Below are 21,023 nucleotides of genomic sequence, written 5' to 3' on the forward strand. Positions count from 1 at the left end.
CTCCTGGGAAACGCCATAGCTGCTAATAATACTGAAGGAGCTTATATATGTATACAGTGATAGGTGTTGTATTCCCAGTGTTGGGGAAGCTACTCTGAAACTTTGACAAGCTACAAGCTACTCGTAAGTTAAAGTAGTTAAACTACAGTCAAGCTACCCTTTTGGAAAAGTAGTTAGCTACACTACAAGTTACTATCAAAAAGTAGCTTGCTACATTGAAACTACTTTTGATTTTTTTGAACAACGTATATTATAAATAACTGAATAAGTGTCTGAGGAATGTTTAAGTAAAATATTTAGTGTTTAAAACAATGCGATACAATTATGATTTCAAAGAGTATTGTTTTATTACACACAACACTCAAATATCTCAGACTGTTTGTCAAAAGTGCAAAATTGCAACAAATATGAACTTGGACAAATAAGGCCATGGGTAATTAACATTAGTTGTTTCTCCATCCTCCAAATCTGCCGCCACGTCTTGCTCCATCATGGATAATATGGGTGTGTCAACCCACTTCTGTACGTCAGTGAACCGTTAGCCGCAAGATGCGTGATTAAACAACAGGTGGCGGTAATGGCAAAAAATTTGTTTGTAATCTAACAAGAAGAAGAATATCCTTGCATCGCGCTGATTCGCGCAGGCTCGACAAAACGCAATGTAGCTTTTGCTCGCGCTACACCGCTACTTGCTGCAAAAAGTAGTTAGCTACTGGAAAAGCTACACTGTTTAAAAAGCAACTGAGTTACTGCCAAGCTACTGAAAAATGTAGTTAAGTTAGTAGCGTCGCTACTTGTAGTTAACTACTCCCCAACACTGTGTATTCCTATAGGTAGACTTAGATCAGCTGAGAGTCACTGATGCGAGCTTGTCTAACGTGACCTGCCAGAACTGACGCTACTCTTGATCTCAGGGTCCTGGTAGCAGCCGTACAGACTATGGAGACGTGCTACTGCCTATCAGTCCATGTGTGGAAATTTACTATGTTTATCTATTTCTTAGCCAATCAGAATCATTCAACCTGAAGCAATGACATAGCTTAGACCTTGGTGAACGGTAAACTACGTACTCCTTGTGAGTCTTGAAGCTGACTTCTGCCTGAGGAAACTGCAAACTATCTTCAGTAAAAATAATTATTTAATTTATTATAATTCTGACTTGTATCTTTAATTGACTGCACTTCTAACTCCTGGTCTTAATCATATCTGGTCCTTGGGTCTTTAACTGTAAATTAGGGTAGGGTAACCTAATTAGGGTAATGGACTTACAGTTGTCCAGAATGATTATGATGAGATCAGGGCAGGGCAATAATAAAGATTTTCATCACTATTTTGTAGTTTCTCCATAGGTCAGATCACCAAAAACTTTCCTGATAGCTTTGGTGAGACATCATCTTCCAGGATGTCTTGAATAACGGTGTCTTTATTCCTGCCCTTATGAAAAGAAAATATATTTCCCTATTCATGAATGATCAATATATTAAATAGTTTAACAGTCAATTTTAAAATATACAGACCAATATATTTTGTTAATATATAACAATATATTGAATAACACATAAGGAACTGTTGCTTTTCATATATATTGAAAAAAATGTGACAATATATTTACAAATATATCATAATATATGTAATTTTATATTCAGTAATACACTTCATAATATAAGAGTATATGTGATCAGATATGGTACTGCATGTGTAATATATTGCAGATATATTCACTCATGCATCATAAACAGAAATTCCAAAATAATTGTCACGGGTGGGTTGTGGAGGATGGAGTGAGGACTCAAGTGCTGAAGTGAAGTAGTGTTTAATTAAGTAAAACATAAATCAAACAAACAAACAAAGGAAAACCAGGTCCCATGAACTAATGACTAAATCCAAGAACATGATAATGGCAGGCACAGAACAACACACAACTAAACACCCAGGTAACATTAACAAAACACCCATGTGCATCACCAGACAGGACAGACATGTGACATTACCCCCTCCCTACGGAGCGGCTACCAGACGCTCCATAAGACCAGGGCGGGACGGGAGGGACAGACCAGGGCGGGACGGAAGGGACAGGCGACGCGGACAGTTCATCAGGCGGCCAAGGCGAAGCGGACAGTTCATCGGGCGGCCAGGGCGGTGAAGACCCCTCGGGCGGCCAGGGCGGTGAAGACCCCTCGGGCGGCCAGGGCGGTGAAGACCCCTCGGGCGGCCAGGGCGAAGACGACAGTCCATCTGGCGGCCAGGGCGGAGACGAACAGGGTGAAGACGACCACTCGGGCAGCCATGGCGGTGAAGACCCAAGCGGAACAGGAATAGACCCTTGCTCAGGAACAGTCACAGACACCACCGGCTCAGGAACTGCAACAGCAACAGACACCACCGGCTCAGGAACAACAACAGCAACCGGCTCAGGAACAGCAAAAGACACCGGCTCAGGAACAGCAACAGACACCACCGGCTCAGGAACTGCAACAGACACCACCGGCTCAGGAACTGGAACAGACACCGGCTCAGGAACAGCAACAGCAACCGGCTCAGGAACAGCAAAAGACACCGGCTCAGGAACTGCAACAGGCACCACCGGCTCAGGAACTGCAACAGACACCGGCTCAGGAACAACAACAGCAACCGGCTCAGGAACTGCAACAGGCACCACCGGCTCAGGAACTGCAACAGGCACCACCGGCTCAGGAACTGCAACAGACACCGGCTCAGGAACAACAACAGCAACCGGCTCAGGAACAGCAAAAGACACCGGCTCAGGAACAGCAAAAGACACCGGCTCAGGAACAGCAACAGGCACCACCGGCTCAGGAACAGCAACAGGCACCACCGGCTCAAGAACTGCAACAGGCACCACCGGCTCAGGAACTGCAACAGGCACCACCGGCTCAGGAACTGCAACAGACACCGGCTCAGGAACAACAACAGCAACCGGCTCAGGAACAGCAAAAGACACCGGCTCAGGAACAGCAACAGGCACCACCGGCTCAGGAACTGCAACAGGCACCACCGGCTCAGGAACTGCAACAGGCACCACTGGCTCAGGAACTGCAACAGGCACCACCGGCTCAGGAACTGCAACAGGCACCACCGGCTCAGGAACTGCAACAGGCACCACCGGCTCAGGAACTGCAACAGGCACCACCGGCTCAGGAACTGCAACAGGCACCACCGGCTCAGGAACTGCAACAGGCACCACTGGCTCAGGAACTGCAACAGGCACCACCGGCTCAGGAACTGCAACAGGCACCACCGGCTCAGGAACTGCAACAGGCACCACTGGCTCAGGAACTGCAACAGACACCACCGGCTCAGGAACTGCAACAGACACCACCGGCTCAGGAACTGCAACAGACACCACCGGCTCAGGAACTGCAACAGACACCACCGGCTCAGGAACTGCAACAGACGCCACCGGCTCAGGAACTGCAACAGACACCACCGGCTCAGGAACTGCAACAGGCACCACTGGCTCAGGAACTGCAACAGGCACCACCGGCTCAGGAACTGCAACAGGCACCACCGGCTCAGGAACTGCAACAGGCACCACCGGCTCAGGAACTGCAACAGACAGCGGCTCAGACACCGGCTCAGGAACCAGGGCGAGCAACTGGGACGGTCCCGGCAGGGCGAGCAGCTCGGGCGGCACGGCAGGGATGGCAGTTACCTCCGGGCTGGTCTCTGGGTTAGAACCCACCAGACGACCCGATGAAGAGGTTCCTCTCCTTCTCCTCCTCCGTCTCCGGACCAACGAAATCGGAACAGCAGACACTGGCTCCGACTCAGGAACAGCAGACACTGGCTCCGACTCAGGAACAGCAGACACTGGCTCCGACTCAGGAACAGCAGACACTGGCTCCGACTCAGGAACAGCAGACACTGGCTCCGACTCAGGAACAGCAGACACTGGCTCCGACTCAGGAATGATCTCAGGATCCACTGGACCCGATGACCGGACAGCTCTCTTCCTCCTCCGCCTCCGACCACGCGGAGGTATAGCCATCTCGTCGGTCACCACTGGCGTAAGGACAGAGAGCGTAGACTGCTCTCTACCAGCCGGTGTTGAGTCCTCCTGGACCACCGGGCTAGGGAGCACCGGACTTAAGACCACTGGTTCTGGGATCAATCCAGGTTGAAGCGGGGAATGGCGTCGAGATTCCTCTCGACCATCTCCTCTCCTCCGACCTCCACGTGTTCCAGAGAATCTGGCGAGGCGGGTCCCCTCAAAATTTTCTCTGCCAGATGGCCAGGTCTCCCTGGTGTTGGTAGAACGTGGTTCCGGGAAGCTGTCAACAGTATACCCTATTCCTCCAACTTGACCTCTGGCAGCCCTCATCTCTGCAGTCTTTCGAGCACCTATGACGAAGAGCTCAAATAATGTCATAGGAGGCCCAGATCCTCCTCTCCTTCCCTCCTGGGTAGTAGCGGAAGGAATACGAACCCCTCTACTGCTGGAACCAGACATCATGGCTTCTAGTCTCTCCTTCCGCTGAGTCCTCAAAATGGCTCGTTCGTTCTGTCACGGGTGGGTTGTGGAGGATGGAGTGAGGACTCAAGTGCTGAAGTGAAGTAGTGTTTAATTAAGTAAAACATAAATCAAACAAACAAACAAAGGAAAACCAGGTCCCATGAACTAATGACTAAATCCAAGAACATGATAATGGCAGGCACAGAACAACACACAACTAAACACCCAGGTAACATTAACAAAACACCCATGTGCATCACCAGACAGGACAGACATGTGACAATAATAGAGCATTAAACACTAACAGATTTCTCCCTATATTAATATTGAGCAAAACACATGAAATAACACTTCATTTTAACATTTGCTCTCCTTTAACAGTCAGAAGCAAAGCATGCTGGGAACTAGAAATCGGTTGTAACTCATTCCGTGAATGTGTGTAAATATATGTGTGAAGATACATTCACATTTATATGGGAACATGTATGTGCAATATATGTACACATTAAAGGATACAACTTTGTGAAAATGACATTTAATGCTATATTTTGTCTTAATTTATAAATATTTTATATGTATTAATTTACAGCCATACATGGTCAATGCATATATTGCAGTATATTGAAAAATATATGCACTAGTTTCCTATATATGGAAATGTAGTATATCAGATTATATTGTGCAGTATATTCCCATATATTGTTGTTCCGTAAGCTTTCTTAATTTCATGCAAATTCACTTCCGGAGTGTTTTTAAGCCTGTTGTACTCAGTGTTCACTCTTTCTCCCTCTTCTGGCGACAGTTGCATGTCAGGATCGTTTATCTGTGTTTTTTATGCATGATGGTTTTGGAAATGAATACTTTGCACATCAGATAATCTTTCTGTCCATTGACAGACATGTTGACACCTGACAATAAAAGGTTTTAGACGACTGGAGGATTTCCAGACAATAATATCAAGGAAACAGTAAATTTAGCAAAACAACATAAAAGTTCTAATAGATAAATTAAACGTGTAACTGTTTATTACATGATTCCCAATTATTCATTTGTTCTTATTTTCTAGTATTGGTACAGTCTTTACACTTTACACTGTTCATCTATTTTAGTGAAGCGGATAAGCTCTGTCACAGAGTCACAGTATTACAGCTCGTCACTCATTATTCTTGGTGAATATGGGAGATATGAGTTAAAAGCTGCAACTCTTTAATGTTGCTGTCGGCCTCTTGACAGCCCGTCTGACCAGTTTTCTCTTTGTCTTTTCGTCATCCCTGTTCTTGATATTGCCGTTGTAGCCTCTTTCTCCACTAGTTGCTGACTGTCTTCATCTGTCTAATGCCTGGAGATGTTTGTAACCCTCACTCACCTGAGCGACACCTTTCAGTAAAGACATCCCGTAGATGCTTTATAAGATGATGATCACTACCTACTGTCGACTGGTTTAAAACTTCCCAAGTGCTGATTCCTGCAATTACAGTTGACATTATTGTCAGATCAATGACACTTTCTGTATTCATTGTACCCTTCCCGTTATTCATACATACCACATTTTTATTATCTAAGAATTGTTCTATTATTGATCCATTTGCATCTGTATTCCTACTCCCCCATAATGAACTGTGTGCATTAAAATCCCCACACCATATAATCCCACATTCTGCATTCAGGATATCAGTGCCCAGTCTGTTACAGGGGTGTGGCGGGGGAGGCGTGGTCTAGCGAGGTCTGCGACGGGAGAGAGAGTGGAGAGACGAGCGGTGGTAAGTGGGTCAAGTGCAAAATGACTTACACCTGTGTCTCGTTGCAGTAATTGGCTTGGGGAGACCATATTTAAGCCAGACTGGAACATGCAACGGGGAGAGAGGACTGAGGACTCGTGGGACCGTGGAAAGAGAACGCTGGTTGAGAAAGACGAATGCTGCCGAGTAATTTGAATAGTGGAATGAGTTTATTTAATAAATACCCACGATCCTCAGTCAGCCGACCCCGGTCTCCTTCCTTCTCGCACTCACAAACAAGGGACTTTATTACACTGGTGCCGAAACCCGGGAAGGAAGGAGAACGCCGCAGCCAAAGATGCAGACTCCGTCAGCAACATCGGGAACGCCATTTGCGGACATCATCACGTCGCTCGCGGGACTAAATCAAGAGAACCATAAAGCCCTGCTGGAATTTCAGGCGAACCAGGAACATCGGTTTCAAGCCATGATGCAGAACCAGCAGGAGGACCGCGAGCTGTTCCGGAGCTTGCTGAACCGGGAGGTTCGGACGGAGCCGGCTTTCCCCAGCTCCACCCACGCCGCTCACATGTCTCTGAACAAGATGGGGGTGTCCGACGATCCCGAGGCCTTCCTGGACTTGTTTGAGAGGACGGCTGAGGCATGTGAGTGGCCACCGACCAGCTGGCCGGTGCGGCTGATTCCGCTGCGGTCGGGGGAAGCCCAGAAGGCTGCTCAACAACTGCCCGTCCAGAACCTCCTGGTGTACGCCGATTTAAAACGAGCCATTCTCCAGAGGGTCGGCCTCAGCCCCGAACAACATCGTCAGCGCTTCCGATCTCTGGAATTGGCGGAAGCAGGCCGACCCTTTGTTCTGGCGCAGCAGCTCCGGGACTCGTGCCGCAAATGGCTGTTGGCCGGAGGAAGCGACGCCGAGGCCATTATCAGCAAGGTGGTACTGGAACAGTTCCTCTCTCGTCTGCCCAAAAGGTCTCCCCAAGCCAATTACTGCAACGAGACACAGGTGTAAGTCATTTTGCACTTGACCCACTTACCACCGCTCGTCTCTCCACTCTCTCTCCCGTCGCAGACCTCGCTAGACCACGCCTCCCCCGCCACAAGGGGTTATAGTCATTTATTATCATTATACTGTCTCTTCTTGTCCATACTTTGATTACAACACATTCATGTTCTTTTCCTTTATTGATAATTTTATATTTGATCCCATTTCTTACAAAACTTGCCACCCCTCCACCTTTTCCTGTTTCCCTATCATTTCTAATTCCAGTATATCCAGATATCACAAAGTCTAACTGTGGTTTCAACCATGTCTCCTGTACACATATTGTATGAGGTTTATCTGATAAATCAGAAACAAACATTTTAAATTCTTGTCCATTATTTATAAGACTCCACTGCAATATAACTCTCTCACCAACCCTGCGCACATTTATCATCTACAGCCAAATCAATCATACATGCAGACTTTAACCCCTTCAGACCTGAATTATGTTTAAAGTTTCTGAAAAATAGAAAAGTACATTTTCACTGCTCATGAGGCTTCTATAAATGAGACCAAATAAAAAAAATTAAAAAAATGTTTGGCTTTAATTGTAATTTTTTTTGTCCATTTCAATGGACGTCAGGTCAAAACAGGTGTACCTCACAAAAATGTACCAACATAAAATTAAATAATAAACATAAAAATTGTTGGTATATACTTAAAGCTTTTTCTCAAGGTCAAAAACATTTCAACAGTATACCATTTCAACTTTAATTTTGAGGTTTTTGTTTTACAGATTTCACATTGTTTGTAACAAACTAAATATCTTAGAATCAATCAATATGGTCATGTTAGAGTCATTTTATTTGTGCATCTTTCTTTTTTTTAGATCAAAAACTTGAACATTACAACATTTCAACTTTAATTGTAAGGTTTTTGCTTTATTGATCGCACATTTGTTTATTCATAACAAAATAAACCTAGGAATCAATCAATGCATTCACATAAGAGTAATTTCCTGTGTGCATCTTTGAAACAATTTCTCTGTTAACGATTTTTTTGTATTTTTACAGAACATTACTGGCAGCATGGTTGCCAGCAAGTTAATGTATTTCGATTTCCAGTAACTGTACTGTAATTCACTTTACAGTACACAAGATGAGTACTGTAAACTACCAAATAGTACATTACTGTATTTTTACTGTATTTCATAATTTGGTCTGCTGTAATAAATTATACGGTATTGTACTGTAATATCTATATTGATACATTACTGCTAAATATTATTATAATTTTCTAAATGATTACTAATAATGATAATATTATATTATATATAAATAATATAATATGTAGTTATTAGGAAAATATAGGCTATAGTAGGAAAAAACACTATGGAAGTCAATGGCTACTGTCAACTGTCTTACCGACAATCTTTAAAATATCATATTTTGTGTTCAGCAGAATAAAGAAACTCATACAGGTTTGGAACAACAAGAGGGTGAGTAAGTGATGAAAAATAGAATTTTTGGATGTACTATACCTATAAAGAGATTGTTCACCCAAAAATGAAAATTAGCTCATGATTTACTCACCCTCAAGCCAAGGTGTATATGACATTCTTCTTTCAGACGAATACAATCTGATTTATATTACAAAATGTCCTGGCTTCCAAGCTTTATAATGGCGATGAATGGTTGTTTCTGTTTTGAAAGTCCAAAAGTGCATCCATCCATCATAAAAGTGCTCCACGCGGCTCTGGGGGGGGGGGGGGGGGGGGGGTGGGGGTGAGGGTGGGTAATAAAGGCCTTCTGAATCGAAGCGATGCGTTTGTGTAAGAAAAATGTTAATATTCAAGTTACGCTTTAGATTTAAGTCAAATCCGTATGTTCATTTGGCCGGAAGCTAGTCATTTTACTTTATAAAGTTTTAAATACGGATTTTTATTATATCTTCATCTTCCTCATCACTCCACATAAAGTCAAAATCTGACATATTTCCATCAGCTATATGTTCAAGCACTTCATAACTGTATATTCTGCATATGAAAAAGTTTCAAAAATGTATCAGTACTGCGATATAGATTTTTTTATATAAGAAATTTCAATCAGCATTACTGGACTTCAGTTACTGGAATGTGATTTCGGTGACAGGCTTTTGAACCCACTGTACATTCTAATGGACAGACACATTTGAAAAAATCCTCATTTAAAACATGCAATTTTACAATCGATTTTTAACTTTAATTAATAAGTTCAATCTGTCTATTTTACATACAAACTATGAAATACTGGCAAACATATATAAAAAAATTAAATAAACCATAGAAAATGTTGCTTGCTTCTGGTGTTTGGAGTGGAGTGCTGCCATGCCTCTCTTCAATGTAGTGTCTTTTTAAATAATTACTACATGCAGAGCTTTTCTGCCATTTGATTGGATGACAAACGTCCAATCTCATGGACTGCAGGCTTTAAACTAGGGGAAATGCTCCAGAAGTAAAAAAAAGAGGGGGTTGACATGTGATGTCCATTGTAATGGACGCAGGGTCTGAATGGGTTAAATCTTAGCGGGTCACAGTCAAATGCGCCTACAAAAAAAGGTAGTTCTTTAGAATTTTTTGACAATTAAAGATGGATCTTTAATTACTTTACAATTTAATAATAATAATAATCGATAAGGACAGTGGCTGTAAGATCATATATATAAATACAAACATAGTTCTGGTGATATTGTCAGAGAAACAGTGATGTGACTGAATGCATATTGAAATTATATTTGTTAAGAAATGTCTATGCTAAGTGAGTATTTTTCATAATTTACAAGAAATACTACATAAGTATTAATAAATGTGCTGACGAGTGATCCCTGAGAGACAAACTTTTGTCACATCTCCATTTCTCCTGTTTATTCAGGACTTTTAATCTGTGTATCTGTTTGTTTCTCCAAACACTGACCATCAGCATGATAAGCAGATGAGTGTTTATCACTGAAACTTCAGCATGAGAAGAATTAATTTTAATAAAGATTTGATCATTACAGACCCTGGAGAAACTCTGTGACAAATAAAGAAGAGCAAAAAATTAAACACGTATTTTTAATATTTGAGTATTTTCATTGTTCTTCTGTTATTTATAGTTTCGATGCAAGTTAATTTTTTCTATGAAGAAATCCTGATGTTCTTGTTTGACTTGTTTCAACTCACCAACTTGATCAGAAGCTCCGCCCTCTTACAACACTAACCAGGAAGAGACTGACTTGTTATTTCTCTTTTCTGCCGTACTGACTTTGTCTCGACAAAAGCAATAAAGAATCAGCGATCAGTGGAGTACGAAGAGGAAAACTTTACAGAAGAATTTGAGAAGTTTCTTTCTGAACAAGTTTGTTTCTGATCTTTGTGATACTCATGGTGATTCATTTTTAAAACCGTCGTTCAGAAAGTGAAAGTAAAGTTCAGATTGCTGGAAACAGAGATAATGGCTTCAGCAGCTGAAGATGATTATATTTGTCCCGTGTGCTATGACATCTACAAGGCTCCTGTTCTTTTATCCTGTAGTCACAGTTTCTGTAAAGAGTGTCTTCAACAGTTCTGGAGAACCAAGGAATCTCAGGAGTGTCCTGTCTGCAGGAGAAGATCCTCAAGATCTGATCCTCCAGTTAATCTTGCGTTAAAAAACTTGTGTGAGTCGTTCCTGAAGGAGAGAAATGAGAGGCGTTCATCAGGGTCTGAGGAGATCTGCAGTTTACACAGTGAGAAACTCAAGCTCTTCTGCCTGGAGGACAAACAGCCTGTGTGTTTAGTGTGCAGAGATTCAAAACAACATGACAATCATAAATTCAGACCCATCAGTGAAGTGGTCTCATCATATAAGGTAAGACACATGTTTCTTGATTCACATGTAACAATAATGAGTCATAAACGCAGATCGTTCCGGGTACTAACGTAGCCTCGGTTCCCTGAGATAATGAGCATTGCATCAGTAACTGACGCTTATGAGGAAAACTCAGTTTTTCCCCGAATACTGAAAGAGCCAGCAGATCACCAACTCGCTCGGCCGATGCCGGAGCCGGCAGAACGGCGTCTTTAGCGAGAGAGGCCGAAGGTCGGCTGTTGTGAGCGGCTCAAACGGAGGGCTTCGAAGTGTCATTAAACAATATGTTCTTCAGATCTACATATATAAACCCATCAGATCTATGAGAGGATTTGTTTCAAAGTTAGCAGCGGTTCAGACATCTCAAATCGAGTATGAGCCTGACGCTTCTCTGGAACGAGGAAGAAGCGTCTGTAAAAGCCTGACTCGCCCTTCGCTAGCAGAGCTTGTTCTTCAGCTCGGAGGACGTGAGCGTCGATGTCCGAGACTGAAGTGTTAGTCACATCACTGAAGCAGGGAGGCCTGCGAGAGAACTGGAGCGAGCAACCGTTTAATCATTTCTAAAACCCAATCTGACACGCCAGTAAAACCTTCCCAAGTCTGCAGTTCAAGAGTTGAAACTGTGGTGGGGGGCTGATGCTTGCAATAGGATAATGAAGAGAAGATTTTTGTGAAGGTGTTTGTTTTTTATTTGAAGTGGTGTATGATCTGCGGCGACTTCTGTGCCGCTGTAAAACGCTCAGAGAAGCCATCCACTGCAGACCCGAGGGAAAGACGGGGAGTCAAGGAGGCTGTCTCGTCGGCGTCCTCAATCTCCGTCAGGTTCACCCAAAGGTGACGCTCGAGAACCACCAAACTGCCCATGGCACGACCAATCGCTTGGGACTTAGTGGCTCGCAGGGCGAGGTTGGTCGCGGTGCACAGCTCTTTGAAGCCCGCCGGGTCAAGACCAGTTACATCTAAAGTGCAGAGAAGCTTGACCTGGGCTGCGTTTCCCAAAAGCATCGTAAGCCTAAGAAGTTCGTAAAAACGATCGTATGACTGATCTTAATATTACGGTCTGTTTCCCAAAAGCATCGTAGCTTAAGTAGCACTTGAAAATCTTCGTAGAACTACGAGTGCTCTGGAGTAATCGTACATCCCCAAGTGCATCGTAAGGTCACCTGCAGGACAACCGGCAGATTACACTTTTATCTAGATTTAACAGATTACACTTCAACGTGAGTATAATATAAGGTTTTGGTTGTACTTTATTGTACTCGTTTTTTGTTTAAATTAATTTATAAATGAAATAATTTAAAAGGGAACATATTAAACGCTTAACGTAGCTTCACTACAGTGATATAAAAGACCAAACTCGCACCTTATTGAGAAGGCTGTACTATGGCTACAGGCAAGCAGACTCCGAATATGAACTTAACGCGCAAGCAAAGTTTCACGCTAAGCGTTTCCCAGTTATTTTTGGTTATAACGTTGGCTTGACGTTGGACATTCGCACATTTAGGGACCGTCTCTAAAGTTGCATACGACATTAGGCTACACACGTTTCTAACTTCAATAGCAAACTTCTATTTATGAAATAAATATATAAAAAATTATGACTGCAAGTCATTCTCTTCCAATGCTATTGAAGTTAGAAACTGAATGTCGTATGTCACTTTAGAGACGGTCCCTAAATGTGCGAATGTCCAATGTCAAGCCAACTTTATAGCCAGTATATCACTGGGAAACGCGTGAAACTTTGTGTGTTAAGTTCATATTCTGAGTCCATCTGCTTGCCTGGTCATATAGTACAGCCTTCTCAATAAGGTGCGAGTTTGGTCTTTTATAATATCACTGTATTAGTCTATTAAGTTGAACAACCAAGAGAAATATGTCTACCTCAAATGTAACATAACATCAGCATCGGGGGAATAACATTATTATCTTGTTCACGGTAGAGAAAGATGCATGTAGGCTACACAGGGACTGTGAAAACACTGAAATAAACATAAAAGCAGCCCTTATAATAATCACAAATACACTTACATTTCTATAAATCAGTGTTTATGAATGAATGAATGGCTTGCTCTAACTGTTGCTCTGGTCTTCGTCAACAACACACGATTGCGCCCCCTGCTGGTGAGGTTGATTAACAGCAGATGGAGAGTATGCTCGGTAATCTACTGCTTTTCCTGCAGTTCCTGGATGTCAATGTTGAAATTACTGTCGAATTTGAACCACTGAATTTGTGGAAGCGAATTTGTCAAGCGAAATAAAGTGGACCGAAAATTGCCTGTTGAATATTATAGGTTGTATTTTTAAACCGTTTGAATATTTTGGAAGTGAAATATGAAAGGTGAAAATGGATTATTGATTTTTTATGAATGAAAATGTGTTTGAAATGTTTTGAATTGAAATATTCACAGCTTAAATATACAACCATGTTGAATTTCAGCCCATAAAAATGCAAGCCCTAAAAATACAATGCATTAAAATGCAAGCATGGTTAATGCAATACATATTTTTTTCAAGTAGTGCAATTCAACAGGCTTTTTTATTTCAAAAACATTTGTCATTATTTTACTTCCATAGAGAGCGCTCTTAAGAGCTAAGATACATCGTTATCGGGAAACCCGGCCCAGGACTGGTTGTGTTTAGTCCAGCTGAACTACATTATAAATGCAGTTTCATAGATTTGAGGAATTAGTAACTACGGGGGCAAATACATTTTCATGACGCCCCAGTTGGTATTGGATAACTTTTGTTGTTTCAATAAATAACATTGCCATTTACAAACTGTACTTTGCGTTTACTCAGGTTGTGATTTCTGAATCAATTTAGTATGAGATGTACACAAAAACAGAAGAAATCAGGATGGGGGGCAAATACTTTTTCACTGCATTATATGATCATAACACTGTATTGTCTTCTCTTCACTGTAATCTGGTGTTATATATATTTTTGTTCAATTCTAGGAGGAACTCAATACAGCACTGGAGTCCTTACAGGAGAAACTTAAACACAAAAAAAAAATGAAAGGAGAGTTTGAGAAAACAGTTCAACACATCAGGGTGAGGAAACAGAAACGAGAGTAATCTTCATGACAGCTGTTGGATCACTATATACAGTTATGATTTGATATAATGGATTCCAGTTTATTATTTCTGTGAATGACTATCAGCAATCTGCTTCTCGATCCGTTTTTTGTCGGGTATCTGAGTTTATCTTGGATATTAATGATGTGTGTCGATTGAGATGATTGAAGTGAATGTGATGTGATTTCAGACTCAAGCTGCGCACACAGAGCGTCAGATTAAACGGCAGTTTGAGAAGCTTCATCAGTTTCTCAGAGATGAAGAAGAAGCTGCAGTCACTGCACTGAGGGAGGAAGAGGAGCAGAAGAAGCAGATGATGAAGGAGAAGCTGGAGGAGATGAACACACACATCTCAGCTCTTTCACACACAATCAGACACATGGAGGAGATGATGGAAGCCAATGACGTCTGCTTTCTGAAGGTCTGATCTCTCATCATTGGTTGATTGGTTGATGATTGATTGAGTTCTTGATGATAATGCTGTGTTTGTTCTGCAGGAGTTTCCAGTCTCAATGGAAAGGTGAGTGATCTGCTCCTGTCTCCGGTCTCTCTGGTTCTGACCCAAAGCCACTGCAGTTCTGACTCCTGAATGTTCCTCCAGAGTCCAGAGCTCACAGCCGGATCCACAGATGGCTTCTGGAGCTTTGATTCATCTGCCACGATACTTGGGCAACCTGCCGTTCAGAGTCTGGAGGAAGATGCAGGACATCGTCCAGAACAGTGAGTCTGACTGCAGGAGATCTGAGCTGGACATGATGGAGTTACAGGCTCTTCATGACACACACTGATGGATAGATAGATAGATAGATAGATAGATAGATAGATAGATAGATAGATAGATAGATGGATAGATAGATAGCATGATGGAAGTCCTGTTTGCTAGCATTAGTCAAATAAGCCATCAACCATGTCTCTTCGATGTTCTGGTTCAGAGAAATATGTCTTGCTGAACAGTTGCTAGGGTACTGTGTTTAGTTGCTAGGCAGCTGCCAATGATGTTACTTCAAAGGCTGCTTGCCAGTATGAATGATATAAACCAACCGCAACTCCTCTATGACATTCAGATTAGAAGATATCCCTCTTTGGATTTGGGTTGCTAGGGAGCTTGACAATGGTTGCTAGGGTGTGGCTGGGAAGTGTTAAAGGTGATTCGTGTTTGTAAATTGTTTTGTCTTCATTAATAATAATAATTATTATTCAAGTCAACATAAGTCAAACACAACAGACTCATAATAAACTAATGTAAAGCCAAACACAGACTATAAGAGCCGATAAACTGAAGATGATCAGATGCTGGAGATCAGACACACACTTACAGTTTTTCATCTACAGCATAAATCTCAACAGATCTCATTGATTTATTGTTTTTTAACTTTCCCAGAGTATCAGTTTCTCTTGATGAACACAAATGTCTGAATCCCATATTTAATGTGTGTAGTTGATGCCGTTAAACACTGATGATGAAGACGAGTGTGGAGCTAATACCAGCGCTGACAGTGATCAGAGGAAAGTGTGTGTGATCAACAGGACGAGTGTCATAACTCATAATAATCTGTGTTTAGTTCACTCTTGATCATCATATGAAGATCAGAATAAAAGCCTCTGTTGATTGTGTCTCATCAGCTCCTGTGATTCTGGATCCAAACTCGGCTCATCCACATCTCGTCCTGTCTGATGATCTGACCCGTGTGGGAAACTGCGGGAACTACCAAACTCTTCCTGATAATCCAGAGAGATTTAACTGTGATCCCTGTGTTCTGGGTTCAGAGGGTTTTAACTCAGGAACACACTGCTGGGATGTGGAGGTTAAAGAGAGTTACGGCTGGACTCTTGGAGTCACTACAGCATCAAACCAGAGGAAGGGATACGGTTTCTTCAACACTGATGTCTGGTGTGTGTATCATCAGGACGGAGTGTATTTAGGTTCTGGTTTCCGTGTTAAACAGAAGCTTGATCGTGTGAGAGTGAATCTGGACTATGACGGAGGAACGGTGTCGTTCTCTGATCCTGTAACTCACACACATCTACACACATTCACAACCACCTTCACTCACTCACTCTTTCCATTCTTCCGGTGTTGTTACTCTGACTCTCTGAAGATCTTACTGGCCAATAGTCAGTAAACGTCGCTCCTGTAGATCTGGATCTTCTGCTTTCATCATGTTTCCCATATTTACTCCATATCACACGAGTAAGAGTGCTGTTGATCTGAGAATCAGTGCGGTGGCTGTGATTGGGCCGTGATGATCACATGACTGATATCCAGCACTACAGCAACACTCAGATCAATAAACAACAAGTTTTCATTTATATTCCACTTCACACAATTAGACCATTAGATAGTTTTAGCGTTCATGATTTCAGGATAACTGACATTTACCCGATTATTTCAGTCAAAGTGTGTTTTATTCATTTCTAACTTTTTTGCATCATAATTTTATATCATATTTGGTAACACTTTACAATAAGGGTGCACTAATAAGCATTAATTCATGCTTAACTAATGCACAGATAATACTGAATTAAAGTAATGTAACAGAGTTAGAATTGTATTTAGTTTTATTGTGAATCCTCCTGAATTCAACAGCAGTTATTCATTTCATGTTAAAATAGTGCCCTCATGTGGTTTGTTTGGGAGCTGCAGACAAAAATGCGTGGTTTGACGGAATATAACGTAACACAGCAGTTGCTATGGGGAATGTGCGCTGTTGGTACGTATATTCATGCTTCGTCTCATTTTGACGATATTTGTATGATTATAACGCAAAATGACGATAGCGATTTCAAGTATTTTTGTGATTTGGTTTAGCTAATGTCTAAATCATTTAATCTGAGTAGTAACGTATATTTGATTAGTTATAGCCAGAGCCATAGAGAGAAAGAGTTGCGACACTCCCATAGACCTTTATTGTAAAAAATGGCGGCGCTTTTAACCGCCTACTTCCGGGATGTGGAGATCGGATTAGTTCCAAACACTGTCATTTGAGCGTTGAACCCCATTCACTTACATTGCAGCGCGTCGAGTTGTTTCAGAGGTAACTTGCTGAAATATCGACCTCTTTTGAATTGTCAACTGTCTATATTGTTTCAGAGGCCCTTTGCGATGCTTATACTGGTCTTCATTTGTATATGCACAGCGTAATTATTTATATTTTATCTTGGTTATTTCAACCAATTTTCTAGCATTGCCAGCGTGACTTCGCCAGCTGTGAAGGTAGCATATCTGATTAGTTCGGTAATTCATCGCTACCACCTTTATAGCAACTTTTATTTAATTGATTTTTTGGGATATACTAACTTTTCATTTATTGTCTTGAGTGAAGCGGCGTGAGAACAATGCTGGACCTCTAGGATTGTTATGGCCATCACCAGTCCTGTCTGTTTCATGGATCACCTGCCCCTGCTTTTTGTTTTTCTTGTTCACACATTTTTGTTGTCTGTCATTGTTTAATAAAAAATATTTTATTTGAAAACCTTCATTTGTATCAGCCATGCGAATTCTGAACGGACCGCCACGGCAGACCTCTGCGTGATCACATTATAAGCAAAATCACGGGAATCAATAGTCTAATACAGCCCAGTTGTGCTAAAATAAATATCATGAGACGTCCATCATCAGATGAATGATATGGAAAAGTTAAGTTAGAGCCGCTAAAGCAAGTGCTACTACCCATGCGACCATGAACACTAAGCTTTTCCCTCCAAAAATATAGCCTAAAACTTATCTAAGTAATATACAGTACCTCGTTGCCCCTCCAAATGCAAAACTGATATTAACAAAATGCAATAACAGCTGAAAAAGTACTTGGGTATGTGTTTTATTTTATATTTACCGTTCAATAATGCAATCGCTGCTGTCTGTCCCATAGAATAACATGACAGCCAGCGTATGTTTTGGAACTATTGGGGCTTACATGAACCACGTGACAGCCATAGCGGCGACATCAAAGAGTGTCGCAACTCTCTCCCTCTATGGCTCTGGTTATAGCCTTTTGTGAACTTCCGTCCGATAGTGCTCTCGTTAGCAAGGCCACGAGGTTGTTAATTTTATCTTATATTTTATTTAGATGTGTAATGTCTGCAGCGAAACACCACTGAGAGGATGTTTTATTTCACTTTTCAGGTATGTTTTTATATATATTTTTGTGTTTATTGCTTTGCTTTTATTATTGCAGCATGTTTCATACGAAATGTGGTCATGTGTTGCGGTTCTACTATTGGTTCTATACTGTTGTTGTGTAAAACAAGAGTTGCTATGGGGAATGTGCGCTGTTGATGTGTAATGTCTGCAGCGAAACACCACTGAGAGGATGTCTTATTTCACTTTTCAGTAAACACAGATCAACAGAAATGATGTGTCCTTGCATTTATTGGAGAATTGGGTCCACTGACTCCTGTTCATCGGAGTGCATGAGGGATATGTGAACGAATTGGTCAAATCACAACGCAGAATACGATAGAGAGACCAGATCCAGTTACAGAAGTGACAAGAGCCGTCACATTGGTGCCGTGACCTTTTGGATCACCTGATCATCTTGAAGAAGATCGCCGTGAGGTTGCTGTTTGCCTGTAGTTTGCTGATTTAAGTACTTTTTGAATGCAGTTTTTTTTTTTTTTTTTTTTTGAGGAAAGTATTTTTTTTTAATGCAAATTTGTTTTTTTTTGTTTTTTTAAAAGTCTTTTTCAATGCAGTCCTTTTGAATAATTATATATTTTTTTTTGGATGAAGTTGACATTTTGAACTTTAAAAAAAAAGAAGAAGAAAAAAAGAAGTTGCGTACAGACTTTTGAATGAGGACATCTTCAACTGATATGTCACTACTGTTTTCGGACTGTTACAGATAACGAGTTATGGACTGCTGAGTAACTTTTGAATTCATATTGTTTCAGAACTTTCATTCATGGGTGAAAAATTTGTTCAACGATTTGATGTTAGCAGTCCTGTGAGCCCTTTTATTCCATGTGGAAGGGGTGTCATGACCAACAGCCTGTGTGCTGGCGAACCTACACCTAATGCCAGTAGGGAAAGTCCTTTGTGCATGTCGTTCGATAATGCACAGGGTGTTGGACGTGGTCTGCTTTTTCGAGACCCACCTGTTGAGCACCATGTTGGAAACACGTCTACCCCACGTAGTAGAACGAATTGCGATAATCAAATATTGGATCGTTTAGCCGACATGTTTGGACGGCTGGGTGACCAAATTAGTGATGCTGTCGCTGCCAAAATAATTGAAAATGGAACAATGACTGCGAGCCGCGAGTCTCATGTCAGCGGAGGGATAAATTCTGACAGTTTCACCAAACAGGATGTTTCTCAAGTGAACGTACATGTCACTACCGACAGAGAACCTGTCATTTTCAGAGGTGACGGTAGTGATAAATTTCCGGTACACGAATGGATTGAGATGACCAAGACTCTTTTGTCAAAACAGAAGTGTGCTGTTGAAAATCAAGCAGATGAGATAATTTCACGATTGATGGGCAAAGCGGGGGATATTGTGAGAATTAGTCTAAGAAGTGACTCATCTCTTGATGTCAAGAATGACCCTGACATAATTTACTCTATTCTCCTGAAATATTTCAGTGTTGCACCATCGTGCCTTCCGTTGGCTGACTTTTATTCGACTCTGCCTAAGTCCAGTGAGACCGCAGTAGATTACTGGATCAGAATCAATAAGGCAACAGATCTAGCAGATGAAGGCTTGCGTAGACAAGGACGGGTCATGGATAATATCAGTGGAGAGGTGGCTCACATGTTTGTAAAATATTGCCCTGATCCTGTTCTGTCTGGTCTCTTTAAGCACAAGCCGATCAGTGAATGGACTGCAAAAGAAGTCCAGAGAAGGCTGGATGAGTATCAGAGAGAGCGACGCTCCTCTCTGGCTTCTGCCAGCTCTCTCGGTGTGAGAAATGTTGATATGGCACGTAGTGATAACCATTTGCCAATGTCTCACTTTCAGGAAACTGGTGCTTGTTTTGCAAACTATGTGAATCCCGCTCCTGCGCCCGATGGCGTACTCGACCCTTTGCGCAGTGCTTGCTGTTCTGATCAAACTGTTCCTAAGTCCCAGGATATGGGAAAATCAGATGAGAATGTCCTGAACCGTATGATGGGAATGTTGGAGCAGATGATGGAAAAAGTACAGCAGGGTAAAATTTCCAGCCGGAGAAGAATGTGAATTTCAGATACAGAGGCAGAGCAAGAGGCTGTGGAGTTTGTGGTAATACTGCACATTCCACTAAGTCTCACTGTCTTAAGGACAGGTTGTGTTTTGGTTGTTTTTCTCCGGGACATGCTCATTCAGCCTGTCCACAGCCTCAGTCGGGAAACTAACCGACCTGTATATGGTGGGAGGCTGTACAGGTTTGGATAGCAACTCCCAAAATGATGAAAACAAATGCTGAAAACATGTTCATGTCTGCTAAACAATCTTGTTGTGGTGAGAATGTTGTGTTCCAGAACACGAATGTCGTCTGCAGAAATGACAGTCTGTTCTACACTCCTGTCATGGTGGCTGATAAAGTGGTCCTGGATGGAATGCTCGACAGTGGATCAATGGCATGTACCATGAGTGAGAGTGCAGAACAGAAATTGTTAGATGCTGGAATAATCAGTGATCAATGTAGAGGCAGCCCAGATGTTACGCTTATTGGCTGCGGAGGCAGCCGGGTAAAACCAAAATGTACTGTCACACTTGAGCTGGAGATTTATGGATGCAAAATGTTGGTACCTACCTTGATTGTCAGTGGGCAGCATGATGAATTCATTGTTGGTACGAATGTCATCAAACACATCATAAGATGTTCAAAGCAATGTGATTTGTTTTGGAAAACGGTTTCGACTCCTCATGTTTGTAATGACCCTATGTCTGAGGCCTTCCTGTC

The 21,023-nt window shown here is 42.0% G+C and overlaps 1 protein-coding gene across 1 annotated transcript; it reads left to right on the forward strand.

The window, feature by feature from the left end:
• Positions 1 to 10,410: 10,410 nt before the first annotated feature.
• On the forward strand, positions 10,411 to 18,486 carry LOC307011631 (E3 ubiquitin-protein ligase TRIM35-like). Its single transcript, XM_079637523.1, has 6 exons — positions 10,411 to 11,061; positions 14,019 to 14,114; positions 14,329 to 14,559; positions 14,636 to 14,658; positions 14,740 to 14,858; positions 15,762 to 18,486. The coding sequence occupies exons 1-6, from the start codon at positions 10,666 to 10,668 to the stop codon at positions 16,259 to 16,261; spliced, it is 1,365 nt and encodes a 454-aa protein (XP_079493649.1). The 5' UTR covers positions 10,411 to 10,665; the 3' UTR covers positions 16,262 to 18,486.
• The last annotated feature ends 2,537 nt before the right edge of the window (positions 18,487 to 21,023 follow it).

Source organism: Phoxinus phoxinus, assembly GCF_949152265.1.
Source record: "Phoxinus phoxinus genome assembly, chromosome: 15".
NCBI classification, from domain to species: domain Eukaryota; kingdom Metazoa; phylum Chordata; class Actinopteri; order Cypriniformes; family Leuciscidae; genus Phoxinus; species Phoxinus phoxinus.

Bases quoted from the DNA above. Each gene is read 5' to 3' on its own strand.
- LOC307011631 (XM_079637523.1), top strand. From the start codon at position 10,666: ATGGCTTCAGCAGCTGAAGATGATTATATTTGTCCCGTGTGCTATGAC. The intron at 11,062-14,018 runs GTAAGACACATG...GTTCAATTCTAG, and splicing joins AAGTGGTCTCATCATATAAG to GAGGAACTCAATACAGCACT. The intron at 14,659-14,739 runs GTGAGTGATCTG...ATGTTCCTCCAG, and splicing joins TTTCCAGTCTCAATGGAAAG to AGTCCAGAGCTCACAGCCGG.